Source organism: Dipodomys merriami, unplaced genomic scaffold (genome assembly GCF_024711535.1).
Source record: "Dipodomys merriami isolate MVZ:Mamm:240054 unplaced genomic scaffold, mDipMer1.0.p SCAF_28, whole genome shotgun sequence".
NCBI lineage: Eukaryota > Metazoa > Chordata > Mammalia > Rodentia > Heteromyidae > Dipodomys > Dipodomys merriami.
The window spans coordinates 14,660,317-14,683,115 of NW_027204270.1; the positions used below are offsets into that span (position 1 = coordinate 14,660,317).

General features: G+C 42.6%; 1 protein-coding gene across 2 annotated transcripts in view; it reads right to left on the reverse strand.

Moving 5' to 3' along the window:
• Kdm1a (lysine demethylase 1A) overlaps window positions 1-22,799 on the reverse strand; it is a 70,496-nt gene that overhangs the window by 2,354 nt on the left and 45,343 nt on the right. For both annotated transcript variants that reach the window (XM_070037670.1, XM_070037671.1), the window contains 10 exons: window positions 21,739-21,833; window positions 12,456-12,598; window positions 12,053-12,143; window positions 10,955-11,089; window positions 9,930-10,003; window positions 8,801-8,912; window positions 3,465-3,597; window positions 2,048-2,235; window positions 1,626-1,740; window positions 202-329 (listed from right to left, as the gene is read on the reverse strand). In XM_070037670.1, coding sequence (XP_069893771.1) covers window positions 202-329; window positions 1,626-1,740; window positions 2,048-2,235; window positions 3,465-3,597; window positions 8,801-8,912; window positions 9,930-10,003; window positions 10,955-11,089; window positions 12,053-12,143; window positions 12,456-12,598; window positions 21,739-21,833 — 1,214 coding nt within the window. The remainder of the gene's footprint in view (window positions 1-201; window positions 330-1,625; window positions 1,741-2,047; window positions 2,236-3,464; window positions 3,598-8,800; window positions 8,913-9,929; window positions 10,004-10,954; window positions 11,090-12,052; window positions 12,144-12,455; window positions 12,599-21,738; window positions 21,834-22,799) is intronic.

Sequence of the window (22,799 nt, forward strand, 5' to 3'; positions counted from 1 at the left end):
GGATTATTGGCATGTTCCACCATACTGTAGGGTACTAATTCTAAACATTAGAATTCTATAAACACAGCATGTACAACTTCTCCATAATGAATCTTTTATGTATTCCGATTTTGTTCTGACCAAGAACTTAGGCTGCAAACATCAAATAAGCCACATACTGGTTTAGTAAGACACCAGATCCCTGTGTGTGCTCCACCTTACCTGGGGCACGGCACTGCTACCAAAAATCCCTTTGAGAATGGCTAGACACCGGCCAACGATCACATCATCGCTTATGTTCTCCATGATGCCAGCAGCTTCTCCTGCCACCAGGGCTAACAGGATGGGAGCTGGGGAGACAAAGGATGATCCAGGGTTTCCCTCCAGATTTCTCAAGAACCTGCCAAGCCACACCTCAGTCCTGTAACATCTGACAAATGGTGGAAATCAAGTTGTTTTTGAACTCTCTCTGAGTGATAAGGTGTGGGCTCAGGCACTGTGCTGCTTGGAATGAACACCATAGAACATAGCCCTCAACAGAAGATAACTGGAAGCTGGGTGCTGGTGGCTCATGCCTGTAATCCTAAATACATAGGAGGCTGAGATCTGAGGATCGCAGTTAGAAGCCATTCTGGGCAGGAAAGTCAGAGAGTCTCTTATCTCAATTAACCACCAGAAAACCAGAAGTGGAGCTGTGGCTCAAAGTGGTAAAGGGTAGCCTTGAGCACAAAAGCTCAAGGGCAGCACCCAAGCCCTGAATTCAAGCCTTGACAGACCACCCCCACCACACCCCCGAAAAAACTAAACTAGCAAGACAATTCAGATCTGAAGCATAAGGTCCATGTCCTGAAAGGTCACTTTCAAATACTACCAACTGAGTACCAAGACTTTAAAGCTAAGTAGAGAAAGCCAAGTTGGGAAAAGTGAAGAAAAAGTGGTTTGGGTCCAGGCCATAATACTTGCCTTCAGGCAGTACACAGCAGGCACAGGATTTAAGGACACAGGCCTAGGATTTTAAGGGCACAGTGTGCCAGGTGCTGAGGAGTGAGCAGAGGGGGAGCAGTACACCACAAGGCTGACACTGCCACGATCTCATGGCTTGGATGGACAAAAGCCCTGAGCCTCTGTGTGCACCGTGCAGGAACAAAGCACCTTCTCTGTGGAGTCAGAGGCCTGGCTGTTCACTTCAAGCAGCAGCGACAGGGAGCCGGTGAGGAGGCAAAGTACGCCAGCGATGAGGCCTTGTGGTCTAGGGCATGCCCTGCCTGTGGCCCTGCTGTCAAGGGCACGCCCTGTGCAGTGTCTGTGTTGCATTCTTTTCTTGGAGTGAGGTGGGATACAGAATTACAAGCAGACCAGTGACAAGAACATAACTGAACAGGACAAGGATGTGAAACTACCATTGAAGGGAAGTGATCAAAGGTTCCAGGGCAAGTGAATTTGAGAACGAAGAACATCCCCCTCCCCTTCTAGCAAGATTCCCTCAGCCTGTCCCTCCCAGCAAATGTGATTGTGTGCTCTCAACACTGCAAAAGGATTTTAGAAATTGCCATTGAGTTAATGAAAAAGATATACATACTTGAGAAAACCCTAACTATTCCTCTTAGGTTCCCGTAAGGATATGGAAACTAGGAAGCGGTTGTTACCTTTGTACAAGTTCCAGAAGAGAAAGAGCTCGCCCCGGCTGGCAGTTGTGCTGCCAACATGCCCGAACAGATTAACACTTGGGTCCCAGAACACCCGGTCAAAACACAGCACCACCTGTCACAAGAAGGGGGGCGGTGAGTGGTGCTGGGTCTCAGATCATGGCTCCTCTGACTACTAGCACCACAAACTGACTTCTGATGCAGCTCAGAAATTATTATAAATGTATTCTTTAGGATGACATTTTTGACTCTATAATTTTGTAGGTTTGGGTTTTTAAAAGTGAACATATTTGGAGCATCCAAACTGCTAGGACTATGGCTTGGGATCCTAGATGGCTGAGAGCACAGGCAAACACGGCTATACAAAGAGGTCTCGTCTCTACGGTGAGGAGGGCACACAGGGAAGGCCTGGAGCATGTCACCTTGTTAAGGTTGCCAAATCCCATCCTTTGGACTGCAGATGTTTTCCACTCAGGAAGAGGTGGCACAAACTGTACAGCTGGTGGCTGCTGCTTCAACACACCCAGGGGGAGGGTACAGAGAACCGCATCACACTTATAAATAAAGGTCTGACTGGTGGAGCGCGTATTCACAGCGATCACTTCACATCCTGGAGAGGGTGGTGAGAAGAGACTTGATTGGGGCTAAAGGTGGAATCAAGGGGGCAGAGAGCACCAAGCGCTTGGAGTCAACAGGCTGTTTCTTCTAGTTTATGCATGGATCTATTTATACATGATACTATTTTCCTTTCAGATAAGAAAACAGTCTGGGGGGCTGGGAAGGTGGCTCAGTGGTAGAGCGCTTGACTTGCATGCCTGAGGCCCTGGGTTCGATTCCTTAGCACCATATAAGCAAAAAGAAAAAAGCCGGAAGTGGCGCTGTGGCTCAAGTGGTAGAGTGCTAGCCTTGAGCTGAAGAGCTGAGGGACAGTGCCCAGGCCCAGAGTTCAGGCCCCACGACCGGACCCAAAAAACAAAACAAAACAAAAAAAAAAACCCCAAAACAAAGAAAACAGTCTGGGCGCTCATGACTGTCGTCCTAGCTACTCAGGAGGCTAAGATCTAAGAACCACAGTTTAAAGCCAACTTGGGCAGTAAAGCCTGTGGAACTTTTATCTCTAATTAACCAAAAGCTCAAGTGGTAGAATGTTAGCCTTGAACACAAAAGAGGGACAGTGCCCAAGCCCTGAGTTCAAGCCTCAGGACTGGTACCTCCCCCCTACCATCACCAAAAAAATCACCAGGAGAGCTGAGTGTAAGGCTGCACAGGTTACAATGGCCAGGACAAAGGCCAAACTCTGCTGAGTTCTTGCTTCTCTCAAAGTGTTAAGTAACTTACAGCAACATCCCAAGTGAACCAATGACTTGCCCACAGACTAGCTGCACAAGGATTGAAGAATGGGTCCTGAGGACTCGCACAGACCACATATGCATGGCCTCCCACTGTGGTGTGGCCTTGTCTTGAGAGAATGCACCATGGGGCTAAGCTTGTCAAAAAGTGTGCTCAAGGCTGGCCTCAGAAGTGAATGGCATTGATTTAATCTCAAATGAATGCTTATGTAATTGTATGCATATAATACACTATCAAAAACTATTTTGAGGTGTGTAAGAGCTCAGTACATGGCCATTTCCTGTGGCTGCAGAACTCTGGGATGTGACCTTGGTTACACTCAACTGTTCTCCATTGCCTGCTAATTTTTTCATTTATAATACCTCCACAGACCCAAGTTTTTATTTAGGAGCTACGGTTTACCTAATGCTTGACAAGGAACTATCCCTCACAGTCTTGGTGCAGTCTTAACAGATAAGGATCTGCCTTACCTGTAAAATAGTCACATACCTGAAGCGGTGTAGCGGACCTGTCGAACTGCTGTATTCAGCTTAATATCTAGGCCTTCAGCCAAAGCCACAGGCACACATGAGTACCCATTCCTCACTGTCAGGTGGCTGCCAGTAAATTCAAAGTCATCGTCCTAACAAGGAAAGAAAAGGGTCTATTTCCACATTCATCATTGCTATCTGCACTGAGTTCTGTATGATTGTTGGAAGAATATAAGCTTAGCTGGGCATTGATGACAGATGCCTGCAATCGTAGCTATTTAGGAGGATGAGACAAGGATCGTTGTTTGAGGACAGCTTAAACACTTAAGTTTTCAAGACCATTTCATGCCCATAATTGGATATGGTGGCATTCACCCAATCAATCCCAGGTACAATGGGAGGAGTTGCTTGCCTTATAAGCATAAAATAGGCACAGTTCCAGGCAGGAAGCAAGACCTTTTCTCAGAAATAATCAGGCTGACAGGCCTATAATCCTAGCTAAAAACTTAGGAGGCTCAGTTCTATAAGATCTCAGGGTTCATCTTTCGAATAACTTGCAAAAAAGATGGGCCAGAAATGCAACCCAAGTCTAAGCTCTAGTAACTGCCTAAACCAAAAATAAATAATAATCAATGCAAAAAAAAAGCTAGAAATGTGGTTCAGTGGCAGAATGAACTATGAAGTTTGAGGTTTTGAGTTCAAACATTAATTCTACCAAAACCCCAAATTTGTAGAAAGAGACAGTAACTAAGGAAATTATTCACAATTCAACTTTAGCTGCTAATCTATGGGAAGTGGGATTAAAGGACTTTTGTTTTCCCTTAAGTTTTCATCAGCACAGTACCACATAAATTCACAGATTAGGGGAGGGGTGTGGAAACATATATGATCAGAAAGCAATAGACATCCGTTGAAATAACAGATTTACTATCCTAGTTACATTTTCATTTACCTAAGAGCAAAATCTGATTTTATTTTTAAAACTTACAGATTTTGAAGTTGAAGAAAATTTCCAAAATTTCACCAACTAGGTGAAAGCAACCCAGGATTATGAAGGGAGGCCCAAGATAATTCAGATAATGCAAGCAACATTTGGGCTAGAAGAACTCCCCCCCCCCCAAATCAGCCTATTCATTTGAATTTACCATAAGATTTTTCTATAAAGAAAACCTTTTTTGTTGCTAGTAATGGGAGTTTCATCTCAGGGTCTTGTAGCTGTTCAGTTGTAACTCTATCACTTGAACCACACTTCCAACCCTGTTTTGTGCTAATTAACTGGAGATGAAATCTCATGGGCTTTTCTGCTCATAGCCCAGTACCTCCAAGAAAAAAAAAAATTACATTGAAAGCACATTTAACATAAAGTCCAGGGGCTGGGAAAGTGGCTCAGTGGTAGAGTGCTTGCCTTGTATGCATGAGGCCCTGGGTTCGATTCCTCAGCACCACATAAACAGAAAAACCTGGAAATGGTGCCGGGCGCTGGTGGCTCACGCCTGTAATCCTAGCTACTCAGGAGGCTGAGATGTGAGGATCGCGGTTCAAAGCCAGCCCGGGCAGGAGAGACCGTGAGACTCCTATCTCCAATAAAACCACCAGAAAACCGGAAGTGGCGCTGTAGCTCAAGTGGTAGAGCGCTCGCCTTGAGCTGAAGAGCTAAGGGACAACGCCCAGGCCCAGAGTTCAAGCCCCACGACCGACAAAAAAAAAAAAAAAAAAAAAAAAAAAAACCTGGAAATGGTGCTGTGGCTCAAGTGGTAGAGCGCTAGCCTTGAGCTGAAAAGCTGAGGGACAGTGCCTAGGCCCAGAGTTCAGGCCCCACGACAAAAACAAAAAACAAAAAACAAAAAACAAAAAAACAAAAAAACCACAAAAAAACAAAGTCCAGCATACCAGGGACTCTGAGTTTGGCAATTTGATACGCCTGTATTAACAGCTTAATAAGAAACCCAGGAAGTTTTTTTTAAAGAAATTGACAAGATAATTCTATTTTTTTTGTGTGTGTGAAAATACAAAAGACTTGAAAGCCAAGTTCACGCTGTAATCCTAATTACTCAGGAGGCTGAGACCTGAGGATCGTGGTTCAAAGCCAGCCCGGGGAGGAAAGGCTATGAGACTCTTATCTCCAATTAACCACCAGAAAATAGGAAGTGGTGCTGTGGTTCCAGTGGTAGAGCACACTAGCCTTGAGCTGAAGAGCTAAGGGACAGCCCCCAGACCCAGAGTTCAAGCCCTATGACCGACAAACAACAACAACAACAACAACAAAACAAACAACAAAAGACCTGAAAATAGGGGAAGCAAGCAAATAAACAAAAACATTTCAATAATGAACAAAGTTGTTGAACTCAAAGCCTGGGTGCTATTTCTGAGCTTTTGTGCTCGTCTATAGATGCACATTTACAAGACCAATGGAAGACAAAAGAAGACACTGTGCTGAAATGGAAAAAGATGGGGACTATCTAACCTCTCACTATACACAGAAGTCAGCTCAAGAGCTGACTACAGCTAAGAGCTAAACTCACAAAACATGGGAGAAAATCTTTGTGAACACAGATAAGGATATAAGAAGATATAAGATAAGGATATAAGAAGAATAAACATGGGGTTGAAATTGTAGCTTAGTGGTTGTCTGTGTTGAGCATGCTCGAGGCCCTGGGAACAATCCTAGAACCACCACCAAGTAATAATAATAGTGATGATGAGTAAAAAATCCAAAACAGATGGTGCTGGTGGCTCACACCTGTATTCCTAGCTATTCAGGAGACTGATATCTAAGGATCTTGGTTTGAAGTCAGTCCAGGTAAAGAAAGTCTGTGAGACTCTTATCTCTAATTAAGCACCCAAAAAGCCAGAAGTGGAGCTGTGGCTTAAGTGGTAGACTGCCAGCCTTGAGCATAAAAGCTCAAGGAAGCTGGGTGCTGGTGGCCATGCCTATAATCCTAGCTACTTGAGGCTGAGATCCGAGGTTGGCAGTTTGAAGCCAGCCCAGGCAGAAAAGTTCCCATGGACTCTTATCCTCAAGTAATTACTCAAAGGAGACAGAAGAAGGGGTGCTGTTTCCCAAGTGGTAGAGCCCTAGCCTTGAATACAAAGAGGCTCAGACAGTGCCCAGACCTAGAGTTCAAGCCCCAGGACCAAAAAAGAAAAAAAGTTTAAGAACAGCACTGAAAGGAAAACAAAAACAAAAACATGGGTTGGGAAGGTGGCTCAGTGGTAGAGCTTGCCTTGCATGCATGAGGCCCTGGGTTCGAAAGTGTCCCTGAGGACACTTTCCTGTCCTGGCTGGCTTTAAACCTTGATCCTCAGATCTCAGCCTCCTAAATAGCTAGAATTACAGGCGTCCACTGCTGGCATGCAGTGGGTTCCAATAGTGCTGTGAACTTTTTTGTGGTCATGGGGCTCAAACTCAGCACCTGGGCACTGTTCCTGAACTCTTTGCTCAAGGCTAGTGCTCAACCTTTTTTTTTTTTTGGGGTCCGGTCATGGGCCTGAACTCTGGGCCTGGGCGCTGTCCCTCAGCTCTTCAGCTCAAGGCCTAGTGCTCGACCACTTGAGCCACAGCGCCACTTCCGGCTTTTTTCTTTTTGCTTATGTGGTGCTGAGGAATCGAACCCAGGGCCTCATGCATGCAAGGCAAGCACTCTACCACTTAGCCACCTTCCCAGCCCCCTGCTCAACCATTTTGAGCCACAGCTCCACTTCCAGTTTTCTTGTGGCTAACTAGAGATGAGTCTCGTGGACTTTCCTGTCCAGGCTAACGTTGAACCTCAATGGTCAGATCTCAGTCTCCCGAGTAGTGAGGATTACAGGCCGGAGCCTCCAGCACCCAGCAGATCACACGCACGCACGCACACATGCACACACACACACTCTTTTTTGGTACTGGGGATTGACCCCACAATGTTACAGTTGCTAGCCAAGCACTTTGCCACTGAGCTATATCCCAGCCCTACAAGACAATTTTTTTTTGGGGGGGGAGGAGGGGGGTCAGGTCGTGGGGCCTGAACTCTGGGCCTGGGCACTGTCCCTCAGCTCAAGGCTAGCACTCTACCACTTGAGCCACAGAACCACTTCTGGCTTTTTTCTTTTTGCTTATGTGGTGCTGAGGAATCGAACCCAGGGCCTTGAGCATGCAAGTGAGCCAACTTCCCAGCGCTAAGACAATTTTTGTATAACATAAATATAACAGCAGACTTCTGGCCAGAATTTAAAGGATTTAATAAGCTATTTACAATTTAGCAAACAAGACTATAAACAATCAAGCTTAGGTGCTTTTTTTTCTTTCCCCTTTCTTTTTTTGGTGCCTGTGCTGGGGCATGAACTTAGGGCCTTAGATTCTTGCTTGGTTCTCCTGCTTTAAGAGTCTCTTGGATTTGTCTGCTTAGGCTGGTTTTGAACCTCAATTCTCAGATTTCAGTCTCCAGAGTAGCTAGGATTACAGGCCTGAGTCACTGGTGCCAGCTACAACTAGATTTTTTTTTTTTTTTTAAATGGGCAAGAAGTGTGAACAGACATTTCCACAAGAGCCAGTAAGCACATGGGAGATGTGTCTCCATGTGAGGCGTAAGCCCTGCTCCACCCACTGGAATGGCTAATGTTTTATTACTACATTCTGGTGCAGAAGTGAAGCAAATGAATGCAGTTTAGAAACTACTTTCTGACTGGGAATGTGGCTTAGTGGTAGAGTGCTTGCCTAGTATGCATGAAGCCCTGGGCTCAATCCTTCAGTACCACCTACACAGAAAATGCCAGAAGTAGTGCTGTGGCTCAAGTAGTAGTGCTAGCCTTGAGCACAGAGAAGCTCACTCAGGGACAGTATCCAGGCTCCGAGTTCTAGCTTCAGGAAAAAAAAAAAAAATCTTTCCATAACATCTAGCAATTCTATTCCAAGGTATTCACAAAAGACATACACATTCTAGTAACTTCATTAATAGCTAAAAATCCAGAAAGAACTATTTATTCATTTGCGCATCAGCATACCAGCAAATGGTTAAGCAATCTATGACAGCAGCTTTGTGCTGAGTCAGTCACAGTCACAGGCAGAAGGTTACATACTGTACCAAGAATGAAACTGTGGAATGAAGCTAGAGTGCCTGGAGCCAAAGCATGAGGGATTCATTGCAAAGGAAAAAAAGAGAAAACTACAGGATGATGGAAATGTTCTATGTCCTGACTCCTGGCTCCTGACTAAGTCTCGCAAGTCATTGAATTGTTTGCTTAAAATGGATAAAGTGTGTTATATACAGTAGACAGTATCTTCTAACAACACACACACACACACACACACACACACTCTTCTCTTATTAAAGAGCACTCTTGGGTATCTGTAAATAATAAATGATAAAGGCTTGTTACCTGATCCCAATGTTTGAGGGACAGGGTAGAAAGAGGTGTGGCATTAGCAAATTCAAGATTTGCAAAATGCCAATCAAGTATTTGTCTGTCTCTTGATGAGAGATACACATCACTGAAAAAATAAGAACAAGAAAGTACAGAGTTAACAAAACCATTACTGCTATTCTCAATGAGCTGGTACACTGGAATGTAAGTTAGGCATAAGGACTGTACCTTATGTAAAGAAATTTGAAGTCACAAAGTAGACTCCTACTGTTTCATGCCTAGTGCCTACAGCAGTGCCAACCTCACCTCAGTTAGGAAAACAAACTACAGCGGGACTTCATTTATTGGAAAAATAAAAACATTTCTTCATACTAAGTCTTCTTGCATTATAAAAGTTTCTGTGATGGAGCTGGGAAGGTAGCTCAGTGGTAGAGCACTTGCCTTGCATGCATGAGGTCCTGGGTTCGATTCCTCAGCACCACATAAGCAAAAAGAAAAAAGCCGGAAGTGGTGCTGTGGCTCAAGTGGTAGAGTGCTAGCCTTGAGCTGAAGAGCTGAGGGACAGCACCCAGGCCCAGCGTTCAGGCCCCACAACCAGACCCCCCGCCCCCCCCCCCCAAAAAAAAAGTTTCTGTGAAAGTCTATCTTCTACTTTATTTGTTGGTTCTGGTGCTTGAAATCAGGGCCAGCACTCAAGGCTAGTACTCTACCAATTTGTGCCACAGCACCACTTCCCGTGTTCTATTTTAAATAAAGTGCAGATTTAATTACAAGGAGAAGCATCAGTGTTTCTGATGATAGAATGTAGAACAGGCACACATGGAACAGCAGTTACCTCCTGAACTCCAATGAACTGAGCATAATGTGTTTCCAGTCTCAGGAATTAGGAATATTTAAAGCAACATCTTTTTTTTTAAACCATAGTTAAGACAATTTCCATCTGTTACATCTTTACCCAAATATCAAATATCAAAGACTGTCTGTTTAGATGCAAGGATACTCTTTCACATTAAAACATAAAAGTAGAGGATTTATAAACCTGACAGGTAGCCCTATGTCCACAGATATTTCCCATTCACTAAATATACTTTCATCTCAATTTAACACAAAAAGAACAAAGCAATCTCTGTTTGGTTTTCCATACCTTGGAGGATTGGCTTCTAATTCTTGAAGTTTTTCTTCTAGTTTTCCTTGTGTTTCAGCTAATTCGTCATATTCCTGATAAGATTTTTAAATTAAGAGAATTAATTTATCCCAAAAGATGTGATTATCTGTGTAGCTTATTATCTAGAAAGTAAGACTTGAGTCACCTTTGCTGCTTAGCTACCATGGAAAGCACAGTTCACTTTAAGGGCAGGCTAGATAGAGCAGGGATTCCTATCCTGGTCAAAAACTACAAGCCTAGCTGGGTGATGGTGGCTCACGCCTGTAATCCTAGCTACTTGGAAGCTGAGATCTGAGTGAGGATCATGGTTCAAAGCCAGCCTGGGCAGGAAAGTCCGTGAGACTTTTATTTCCAATAAACCACTAGAAAACGGGAAGTGGCGCTGTGGCCCAAGCGACAGAGCACTTGCTTGAGCTGAAGAGTGCAGGGAGTTCAAGCCTCATGACTGACCAAACCCCCCCCCCACAACAACAACAAAACAAAAAACAAAACAAAACAAAACACACAAAAAAACTACAAGCGTAGGGGTAGGTTGGAGGAGAGAGATTCTAGAATACAAGGGTAAAATTAAAAGAAGCATATATTAATAGTGTGTCTCAAAATACAGACAAAAAATAACCATTTTCTGAGCACTTATCATGGCTCAAGTGCCAAAATAAGCAACCTAGAGACAGAATTTTATTTACGCTTCACAACTAGTTTACAAGTTAGGTTTTATTAATGCCTAACTTGTGAGGGCTGAAATAACTAAGGAGGCTAAGGTCACAGGGACAGGAGGCACCAAGTTAGGGAATGCAGCTTGACTTCAAATGACTGCATTCATTACTATTATTCTCAACTGTCAAGGTAAAACTTCCCTGAAAAAGCAGCTCTCAAACTAAAGTAAGCCATTAAGTTGCTATGGTTATGTGTCAAATCACCCTCTTAGCACCTGCGATTGGCTGGTACCAGGCTTTCTCTAGTTTCCCTCATCTGTGCTGTTTTTTCACCAAGTAACAGCACACCTTGCACAGAGCAGTCAGGTCCCGGTGCTTGCTTTTCACTAGGAACTCAGCAGTGATATCTCTTGGTGGCTTTACTTCAGATGCTTCTTTATATTGCTGATGGAGCTCTTTAATTTTCTCTTTCAAATTTACCATCTAAAAGGGAAAAGTACAAATTTACTATTCCAAATAGCAATGGAATTTGTCCCCAAATAATACATACCCCTGCCTTTGGCTTCTCCCCCAAATTGGGCGAAGTCCTTGGAAATCTCTAATACCCATTCTACATCATGGCACTTGAGAAACAGGAATGAAGCAATTCTGAAAGGGCAGGAGTATTCATTAAAAAAAAAAAAAAAAAAAAAAAGTATTGGCAAGTCTATGTATTCTATCTGCCACGACAAGAACCTCATTCTCCATTTATTCCTGCTACTATGATGTTCTGTCTGGTTGCCATGGGCCAAGAACTGTGGGCTAAAATCTCTGAAACTGGACATCAGTAGACATTCTATGAAGCTTTCATGACCAAACATGGCACTGAAGCCAATGTATAATGATAGCATGGCAAGTCAAGCTCAATGAATACAGCCAAACCAGCAGTAGGCTGTGACAAGACTGGGATAACCCAGAGGTGTAACATGGAGAGGCAAGGAAGTTTAGCCATTTCACCTGTCAAACACATGCTGGTTTTTCATGTATGTATGTATGTATGTATGTATGTATGTATGTATGTATGTATGTATGTATGTATGTATGTATGTGTGAGACATATGTGGGAAATGGAGGTGGTAATGTTGAAAAATAATTATAATTCTCAAGAGAAATAATTATGGCAAGAACTAGCTCTGACTTGGTAGGTCTTCATCATTGAGTACTTGGCCCCAATACACTTGATCTTCATCCAACCCTAGAATTGTAAAGACTGCGATGAGCCAGCTACTGCATACAGGAAAGATCAATTTCCTCTAGCAACACTGGTTATTATTTTAAGTATAATTCGACCCAGGTATGCAGTCCTCCTCATGGAGACAAAACAAGCCATGCTTTTAACATTTCTAAATTAGAGACTTTTCCTCCTATTTGAAGTTTCTTTAGCTATGAAGAAATATAAGATTGAACCTTATTCAGAAGTTCTTTCAGCTCTTCCTGAGTCTTTACTATCTTCTTCCAGTGTTCAATCTGCTCATCTTTGACATGCTTTTCTTGTAACCTATGAGAGACATCATAACACACCAGCTAGTCAGCTCTGCAGCAAACACATTCAAGATCATCCAGGCACAAAGGAACACCTAACACTTGGGGAACAAGGAAGTTAGCTGGTAACAAACAAACTGTTCTGTAGGCTATGTTAACTACAATAATAATGCCATAAATGCAGAAGATTTTAGAACTGAAAGGGACTGTAATTATTTCCTTTTTAAACACTTTCACACGCAAGTAAGTAGAAGGTAGTTCAAACAAGGTTTATTGAAAATGGCAAATCTGTAAATGGATTTTACTATATGATAAGCAGAGTACTTACTGAATGACAACTTCCAGTGCCTGGCCCAGGGACACAGGTTTATTATTGAGGACATTGAAGTCTAGCTGATGACTAAGGTAAGAAGTGGCTTCTAGCAACCGGTTAAATTCTTGCTCTACCATTTCATCTTTCTCTTTAGGAACCTGAAAATCCAAGTATAGCAGAGTTGGTCCTTATAAAACTAAACACAGCCATCCATGAAGACACGAATGCTCTGCGGTGTTAAGAGTCAAAATATGCATCTCAAAGGCAAAACCTTTGAGGACAATGATTTGGTTTTCTTTTCTATGAAGTGGTTAAGTCCATTTAAATGAGATATGGAATGTTCTAGCCCTGATTCCTCCCTTTTCTCCCGCAGAGCTGAGGTTTCACCTATGGTTAACAGCCACACGACTTACACTTGGCTAACTGAAGCTACATGGAGCACGAGGTGCACTGCTGACATGCACTGAGCTGAGCTGAGCTGACATGCAAACATACACTTGAGAAGTCCCAGAGAACAAAACTTTGCTCACATACCTGAAGACCTGCAGAATAAGGGCAGGATAGGAAAAGAAGAAGCCCAAGTGAGTGGCTCCCCTCAAAGATGACAGAGTGTCAGGGGGAAGGAACTTCAGAGCAAGAGGTAGAAATCATGGCAAGTAATAAGCACATATCCTTGTGTGTGAGAAGCTATTATTCTTTGGCAGAATAGCTTTTTCTGGCACTGATAACTTAGAGTTGAATGTCAAAGTTCTTAGCCTATGAGTAACTGAGATACCAGAAGGGGGACTATTCTCTAGGCCAGTCTGTGCTCCACACTCTGCTACCATCTGTTAGTTGACACCACGCCTCAGCTACTAAGTATTAAGGCCCCAAAGCAAACTACCTGCAGTCTTACTGCTGAATTCATGGCAGCAGTGAGGGAAGGAAAATGGAGGCCTTAGGCAAGCATTGATTTCTATAAGCTGGGAAATGAATGGGAAACAGGATTCAAAAAGCATGGAATTTTGTTTTGCACTCAATATAAAACTGGTGGCAAGAAAATAATTAGAGGTAACTGACTGTTGACAAGATCATCAGTAAGATTCCTTCTCTCCTGTATTCCCCCTCCCCCCCTCCCCACCCCAAGCTCTACTTTTGCCCCTGTAACTAAAGAGATGAGAAAAGCACTATCCTGTCTCTCACTCATCACAAAATAAGGCTAGGAGATGAGTTGCAGTGTGAGGGGAAAAATGTGTAACCAGTAATGGAAAGACAAAGGAAGAAGCTCGCCACTCTGCTCTGGATCTGTAAACACGGCAGATACCACAAATGGCTGAATGAGAATCAAGCTTGAAGCCTCGGTCAAAAGACTAAATTCACGTAAGAGAAAATGCTATCACTGTGAATGAGAGAATCACCTTTAGCCTTAAGGAAATCTAAACTCCGAGGAACCTTGTGGTTCATGTGGAGAGCTGAGGCAGAGAATCAGACTTTGGATGCCTGGTGCTATTTATATTAGCGTGACCCCAGGATCTGTGATCCACAGTAGACCTACCCACTCAACTCCATGGCTGAAAGGAGAGCTGCTGCTGCTGTTGTTCCTATGACTGAATGAATGCACATACAGAGCTAATGGAAGAGGCCCTGTCAGGAATCTCACTCACTTTATCACCACTTCCTCAATGACTTGATGGATATAACCAGAAAAACAGCTTCCGCTTACAAACTTTCCACTTCCAGGGCAACTCCTGCAATGATGCTACAAAAATCCATGTAGTTATGCATTCCTAATTGAAAATAGTACAATGTGTAAGACTGCTTTTCTTGGAATACAGAGTGCTTTCTGTCTGTGGCCTCTAGAATGCACAGGAAGAGGATGCTAGCGCAGGAAGAGGGACTGGACATCTGCCTCCACTGTAGGGCAGAGTATGCCAGTAAACAAGAATCAAAGTGGGCCAGATTAAAGCTCTTCCAGTGCCAACTGGACTGCTTGTTTCAGACAAGCTTTAATCTTTGTGATTAGGACAACAGTCACATGGAGGAGTCCATACTAAGAAAGTATGCAGCACTCAGCCTCACTAACTGGGGTCTAGGGTGTGTGGTAGAGGAATATTTAAAGGGACACTGTCAAGGTTACAGGGACCAAATTGACCTTTTGTTTCTTCCCTCTGTTTTCTGAACAGCCTGCTTGGTTCATTACACTTTTCCCTTTCCCACCCACATTCCCCACAAAAAAAAAACTGACGTTTTACATGCGCTTTCGATGACAAAAACTCTGATGGCACCAGCCCAACATATAGGCGCAACTCTACAACAACAAACCAGTGTGAATGTGGGATGGAAGAGATCTTTGAAAGGAAACTGTGTCAAGCTTTGAATGGGTTATTGTAAACAGTGAGGAGAAAATGATTTGAAAAATTATGAAAAAAATACCTTGACAGTGTCCTTTTAACCAGTGCAGCAGAGAGAGAAATAAACTGTAAATAACAGCCCAACAGCCACGTCAAGTTTAATTTCGTATGACAGCAATAAAATCAAGGCTTTAAACACATAGCATGACAGAAGCATTCTGTAGCTTAGAAGCTGCAACCACCAGGGACAGACTGTACAGAGACCAAAACAGGGAAGTCAAAGCGTAGAAATGACCAAAAGAAAAGCAGTTTAAAAAAGGTGGGATGGGAGGGGTGTCAGGAAGCAGTGTGGAACAAAGCAGAACTCAATAAAAGAATGGAAAAACACAGAACAGTAACAAGAAAATCAAACAAAAACTCAAACCGAGGTGCCAGGACACCAGGACAGGACTGCACCTCCACGCCCACTCATACCCGAGACTTATGGGAGTTGGTCAGTAGCCCCGCCCCAGACATTTTTTGCCTGTAAACAACTACAGGGATGCTAGCTTCCTACTGACTCTTCTTCCATCAACTTTAAATTTTTATTTCAAAATTCAAGGAATATTTAGAAAGTGGCAGACAACTTACTTATTCAATAATGACCAAGAGACACTTAACATAAGTTTTTAATGTTTAAAGTTTGAAACCATTTCTAAAAATCAACTGGTCAGAAATGTTTTGCTTGACATGACCAGACACTTGAAAGAATCTGGCAATGGCTGCTAACTATGTGTGTTCCAGATTACGTCTTGCCCCTCAGACACCCTTGGATCCTTGTTGCTTCTCCATATAGTTGAAGAACAACAACTTTAGGGAACTAAAAATATTGGCAATCTCTAAACCCAAGTTGGAATTGTTTTCATTTTACTCCTCCACTTAACTCTGGGTCCTTAGACTGCATCCTGGGAAAGGATCTCAATAAACCATCAAAGGATCTCAATCCAGGTTAGAGGGTGGACATTCTACATTACAACATAGTAATAGCTTCCAACAGCAAACTAGGAATTCTTTTTAAGAAAGGATCAATAATACAAAGCTGTCTATCAAAGAAGCAGACAAAAACAGTATTACTTTAAATAGATTCTGGTTATGACTTCACAAAGCCATTTATTTCTCTATGAAAGTACCAGATAAATACAGTACCTTTCTAAATTGTTTTGTGGTGTTATATAGCTTAGGTTGGCCTTGAACTTATAATCATCCTGCCTCCGCCTCCTGGGTACTATAATTACAGGCATGTACCAACAAGCTTAGCTGTACCTTTCAAAATCTGAGATCTAATGAATTCCATTGTTTCTACATGAATTAAATTTTGTTTTGTTCTTGGAGACTGTATGAAGCATCCTGAGCATGAGTGATCACAGAAGGACAGCCTGTATATCTAGTCCGCGTAGAATAAATTTAGGGAAAGCCAAACAAGGTTCTGGAGAAGGTATCAAACACCAGAAGCTAATCTCTAAAGAAGGAAGCTCTCCTCAGCATTCCATTATCACAAGCATTGTAATCTTCGAACGCACTTACTTCCCGTCATCAGAAGCTCAGCAGCTGAATGGATTTACATGCAACACTGTGAAAGGTACAGAAAATTCTAAGGCAGACAGAATCTCTTAAGAAGAATTACACTTTGAGGGGCTGGGAAGATGGCTCAGTGGTAGAGTGCTTGCCTTGCATGCCTGAGGCCCTGGGTTCGATTCCTCAGCACCACATAAGCAAAAAAGACCGGAGGTGGCGCTGTGGCTCAAGTGGTAGAGCGCTAGCCTTGAGCTGAAGAGCTGAGGGACAGCGCCCAGGCCCAGAGTTCAGACCCCACTACCGGACCCCAAAAAAAAAAAAAAAAAAAGAAGAAGAAGAATTACACTTTGAAAAATGTAATTGGGCTGGGAAGGTGGCTCAGAGATAGAGCGCTTGCCTCGCACGAGTGAAGCCCTGGGTTTGATTCCTCAGCACCACATACAAAGAAAAAGCCAGAAGTGGCGCTGTGGCTCAAGTGGTAGAGTACTATCCTTGAGCAAAAGCAGCTCAGGGACAGTGCCCAGGCCCTGAGTTCAAACCCCAGGACTGGCCAAAAAAAAAAAAAGAAAAAGAAAAAGAAAAAAGCTGGGCGCTGGTGGCTCAGCCTGTAATTCTAGCTACTCAGGAGGCTGAGATTTGAGGATCACGGTTCAAAGCCAGCCTAGGCAGGAAACTCCATGAGACTCCTATCTCCAATAAACCACTAGAAAACCGGAAGTGGCGTGGCTCAAGTGGTAAAGCACTTGCCTTGAGCTGAAGAGTGCAGGGACAGTGCCCAGGCCCAGAGTTCTAGCCCCACGACCAACCAAAAAAAAAAAAAAAAAAAAAAATCTGATAATGCCAAACCTGGCCATAAAAGACCAGTAAACCTCCTCCTTGCTACCTACTTCTATCACATTCAACTGCGCACTTCTAAAATTATGGTGATAGAGAACATTGTTCCTTCCTCTGGTAGGACCCAGAGGAAGACATTCACACAAAGTATCTCTTAATTCAGATTCTCCCAAACAGCTATTATTCCAACAGGACAAGTGTATCTTTAATCCTAAAAAATTCAATATGGTTCTTATAAATGGAGACTGTTGCCTCATCCTCATCTTAGAACTGGTTTGTTTTTAACCTATTTATTGGGGTGGGTGAAGAGGTGCAAACATGTAACTCAACTCTAGCAGGGTTAAGTACAGAGTAGAGGTATGCTCAGTACATTATTTTGTTGTTGTTGTTAACTAAATGTAGTTCAGGAAAGCAAAGTATTATTACAGTACATATATAAAAGGGGAAAATTATTTTGAAACTTAGGATCATTACAAGAAGGCAAGAGACTTTTTACATTCAAAAACAGCAAAGAAGCTGGATGCTAGTGGCTCACATCTATAATCCTAGTAACTCAGGAGAGGCTGGGATCTGAGGATCTTGGTTCATAGCCAACACTGGCAAAAAGTCTGAGACACTTAGCTCCAAATAACCACCAGAAAACGGGAAGTGGCGCTGTGGCTCAAAGTGGTAGAGTGTTAGCCTTGAGTGAAAAAGCTCAGAGGCAGCGCCCAGACCCTGAGTTCAAGTCCCATGACCAACAAATAATAAATAATATAAAAAACAGCAGAGATTAGCAGTTATGATTCTAAAGAGGAAAGAAGGACTGCTGTAAAGACACTGAAGATGGGCTGGGAATGTGGCTCAGTGGTAGAATGCTTCCCAAGCACGTGTGAAGCCCTGGGTTCAATTCCTCAGTACCACATAAACAGAAAAGCCCGAAGTGGCGCTGTGGCTCAAGTGGTAGAGCGTTAGCCTTGAGCAAAAGAAGCTCAGGGACAGTGCCTAGGCCCTGAGTTTAAGTCCCAGGACTGGCAAAAAAAAAAAAAAGACACTGAAGATTTTTCTTCAAAAGATGCAAACTAAAAAGGATAATAGGCCTGTGTCTTACAAGATACTCCATACAAACACAAATGAAAACTTGGGAGTTCTACCAGGTGTTGAGTACATATGCAGTGTATGGTATATATTCAGTATAGTATATAGTCAGTGGGCTTTTTAAGAGACCTAGCATCCACCCCCTTCAAGTGTCAGATTGCTTGCACGAACAGTTAAAACCACTGCCATCAAAGAAATCAAGATCTCAGCTTCTCAAAGTAGTCATGGAGCCTTTGGATCTCATTTGGTAACAACACGTACCCCAAAGACGATCAGAGATCTTGTAATGTAGAATACTTCATCTGATTAAGACATGCTTTTTATAATTTAAAAGGGAAAAAAAGGGTATCAAAAGCCCCTAAAGTTATTAGTGGATAACCAGCTACATGCAAAAAATATTCAAGGTATTTCCTATCTCCCCCATCTATAAGTTTTTGGTATTTTACTGGTCCTGATACAAAGTAACCAATTCCTAACCTTCTCCTTGTCCAGTTAAAGGTGATTATAGTCTAGTTAACACTTTTATTGTCAGTCAATCTGTGGGCACCTGCCATATTTGCTTGTTTGGGTGGGCTTTTTTGGGGTTGGTTGTGAGGCTTGAACTCAGGGCCTGAGTGCTGTCCTTGAGGCTCTTTATGCTCAACGCGAGCACTCTACAATTTGAGCCACAGTGCCACTGCTGGTTTTTGGGTGGTTAAATGAAGATAAGAATCTCATGGAGACCTTTCTGCCAGGCTGGTTTTGAACCCTAATCCTCAGATCTCAGCCTTCTCAGTAGTTAGGATTACAGGCGTGAGCCACTAGCGTCTGGCTACTTTAGCTTTTTTATAGGCTTAAGACATAGAAGATTTCTTCTACCTTGTTAACATCTCTAAAGTAATTTTCTACTCTAAATTATTATTATTATTATTTGCTGCTGGTATCAGGGCTTGATATTGTGCATGGCTGGTGCTCTATCATTGCTCTATCACCTCCTCTACCTCTGTCTTTTTGATGGTTAACTGGAGATAAGAATATCAAGGATTGGGCTGGGAAGGTGGCTCAGTGGTAGAGTGCTTGCCTTGCATGCATGAGGCCCTGGGTTCGATTCCTCAACACCACATAAGCAAAAAGAAAAAAGCCGGAAGTGGCGCTGTGGCTCAAGTGGTAGAGTGCTAGCCGTGAGCTGAAGAGCTGAGGGACAGCACCCAGGCCCAGAGTTCAGGCCCCACGACTGGGCCCTCCCCCCCCCCCCCCAAAAAAAAAAAAAGAATCTCAAGGATTTATCTGGCCATACTGGCTTCAAACTGGGATTCCCAGATCTCTGCCTCTTGAGTAAGTAGGACTATAGGCACAAGCTATTGGAGCCCAGTTTCTCTATATTATATTCTTTAATAAAAGAGCTCTTATTCTGGTCATTCAGAGCCACAAAATAAACTTTTTTTTTTTGGGTCCAGTCGTGGGGCCTGAACTCTGGGCCTGGGTGCTATCCCTCAGCTCTTCAGCTCAAGGCTAGCGTTCTACCACTTGAGCCACAGCACCACTTCCGGCTTTTTTTCTTTTTGCTAATGTGGTGCTGGGGAATCAAACCCGAGCCTCATGCATGCAAGGCAAGTGCTCTACCACTGAGCCACCTTCCCAGCCCCAAAATAAACTATTCTTATTAAAAATAAATATAGGCCAGGCGCTGGTAGCTCACGCCTGGAATCCTAGCTACTCAGAAGGCGGAGATCTGAGGGTCACAGTTCAAAGCCAGCCTGGGCAGGAAAGTCCATTGAGACTCTTATCTCTAATAAACCACTAGAAAACCAGAAGTAGCGCTGGGGCTCAAGTGGTAGAGCACTTGCCTTGAGCTGAAGAGCTGAGGGACAGCGCCCAGGCTCAGAGTTCAAGCCCTGACCAAACACAAAAACAAAAAAAATCCTACATAGATCAGAGTTAAATGATAACTATCAGTTTCAACTGGAAACAACTCCTGCATACAAAATGCAAAAAACAAAAACCAAAACCAAAACCAAAAAACATATCTCAAATGATCAACTCTTTTTTTTTTGGGGGGGGGTCTGGTCATGGAGCCTGAACTCTGGGCCTGGGCGCTGTCCCTCAGCTCTTCAGCTCAAGGCTAGCGCTCTACCACTTGAGCCACCGCGCCACTTCCGGCTTTATTCTTTTTGCTTATGTGGTGCTGAGGAATCGAACCCAGAGCCTCAGGCATGCAAGACAAGCGCCCTACCACTGAGCCACCTTCCCAGCCCCTCAAATGATCAATTCTTTAACTTAAAAGAATATGTAAGGGCTGGTCCTGGTAAAGTAGGGGTCATCTAAGCCAGGAGATAAAGTTCACTTTTTTCACTGAGGAAGTCTACCAGTCAGGAGCATGGTTAACAAAGTATTTTATTACTGTACTGGCTGTTTATGTTGTCCATACACTATGTTAACAGTTCAGACTGGAAACTGGAGCAGGTCATACTTGAATAATACATACTGCTATTTCAAAACAGAAGTTAAACAGAAAGTGTTAAACAGAAACAAAAGAAAAAAAAACAAGCTAGGAGTACAGCTCAGTGATAGAGCATTTGCCTAGCATGCATGGAGCTCTGGATTTCAGACCTTCTCCCAGCTCTACAAGGAGAACAGAAGTATTACTAGGTCCTCTGGGCTGGTAGTGAATGCCTATGATCCTGGCTGAAGCAAGAGGAAGGAGTCTAAGTTGGAGGTTAGTTTGAGCTACATAGTGAGACCTAGTCACAAACAGTTCACCTAATACCAAGAAAATACTTTTCTGGACATCTCTTCTAGAAAAAAATTCTCTCTAGTTAAGAGTAAACAACTGCTCTACGTTCAGAAAAGTCTAAAGAAAATAATGGTGTCTCAATGATCAGTGACAATTATTAGTGTAGAGTTACTAACTGGAGTTGGTAAAAGTTTCTACTACAAACTTGTGACTTTCAGTCAGGCCTACAAAATAAAGGCTTAGGGTAGTCTAAGCCAATCTAACAGTGGCTAAATTATTCAGTGTCCAAGATGGACCACATTTAGACCGCTGTCATACTGGCTGTAACAAGCTCCTATGCCTGTGACCAACAGATCCTTACACTACCCATGCATCTTCATAAGTATGACTATTTGGCTGTTTATTAGCCTATCAAAACTTGAGCCTACAAACACAAAGTCATGAAAAGCATGTGAAGCTAAAGCACACAATGGAAGCACAATACAAAGAAATGAAGAAGTACATTTAAATTTCAGAGGTCTCTTGGAGTGGCCATAGTAATCAACCAAATAAAAAGATTACTTGTCTAGTTAGCCTTCATTACAAGTCTAAAGATAAAATACCTAACTGGATATGTAAATTTGTACATATGCAATGATTCTTTCCTATATAGCTTTGAGTTAGGAAACCCAGAAAAATGTCACACCATTTCTCAGTTTATGTAATTTGTATGTACTTCAGTCACATATTACTTCCATATTTTCAACTAAAACAAAAAAATTTTGAAAAGTTTTGTTTGTCTTCAACTTACAGCTTGTCCATTGGCTTCATAAAGTGGACATTTTTGCTTGATCTTTGCTAGTTCCATATTTACTTGCTTGCTGACTACAGCCATGGGATTCCCACCTACAAAAAAAATTAAATGAAATTCAGCTTACCTATGAGAAGAGAAGAACACTTTTCAAAGTAAAAGTATCTTTTCTCAGAATAAAAAATGCTTATTTGAGTGTAGTGACACCTACCTGTACTCCCAGCATTCCAGAGAGTGAGGCAGGAGTATTAAGATTCCGAGGCCAGCCTGTGCTACCTGCTGAGATACCCCTATCTCAAAAAACCAAGGACTGGGGATATAGCTCAGTGGTACAATAAGTGCTTAAGATGTGAACAGCCCTCGTTCATTCCTAGCCCAACTTAAGGGTAGGTTGAATTATAGCTAATAAACAGGCTCAAAGAAAAACCATGTAAGATAACACATAAACAAAAAATGACACATAATTCCCTAAAGTTACAGATTCCATACATAAAAGGATTACAACCCATGTATTATTTTCATCTTTTTTCACTCTGTAAAATAGTAGACATCATTTCATGTTACTATGGAGCTGCATAATTCTTAGCTGGCTACAAGGGTCTCATTATACAATAATTTCATCTTTAAATCTGTGGTTTTGAATGTTCTACCACTATAACAGTGCCATATTAAAAAACATATTTCTAATATAGTTCTTAGAATAATTTCCTACAACTAAAAAAGGATCCCTGAGGTTAAAAGATGTATGTATTTAAATTTTGCATAGGGTGACTACTTGGCCATTTACTGTGCTCTAACAGAAAAAAATTACCTGCTCTGCTTTGATCACTTAAAACTCATGCTTTAGTTTAGTCTCCAGTATAATATAGACACTTTTAACTCCATTATGAAAATTGGACCAAGTCATTAGGGTGAATTTTCATGATTGAATCTTCATGACTTTGTTAGATAAAAGAAACCAGAAGAGACACACACACACAAACATGCATATGCCCTGTGTACTGCCATATGACGACATGTGCCCTTTCAGGTCTCTGTCTGCAAGGCCTTCACCAGTTGTA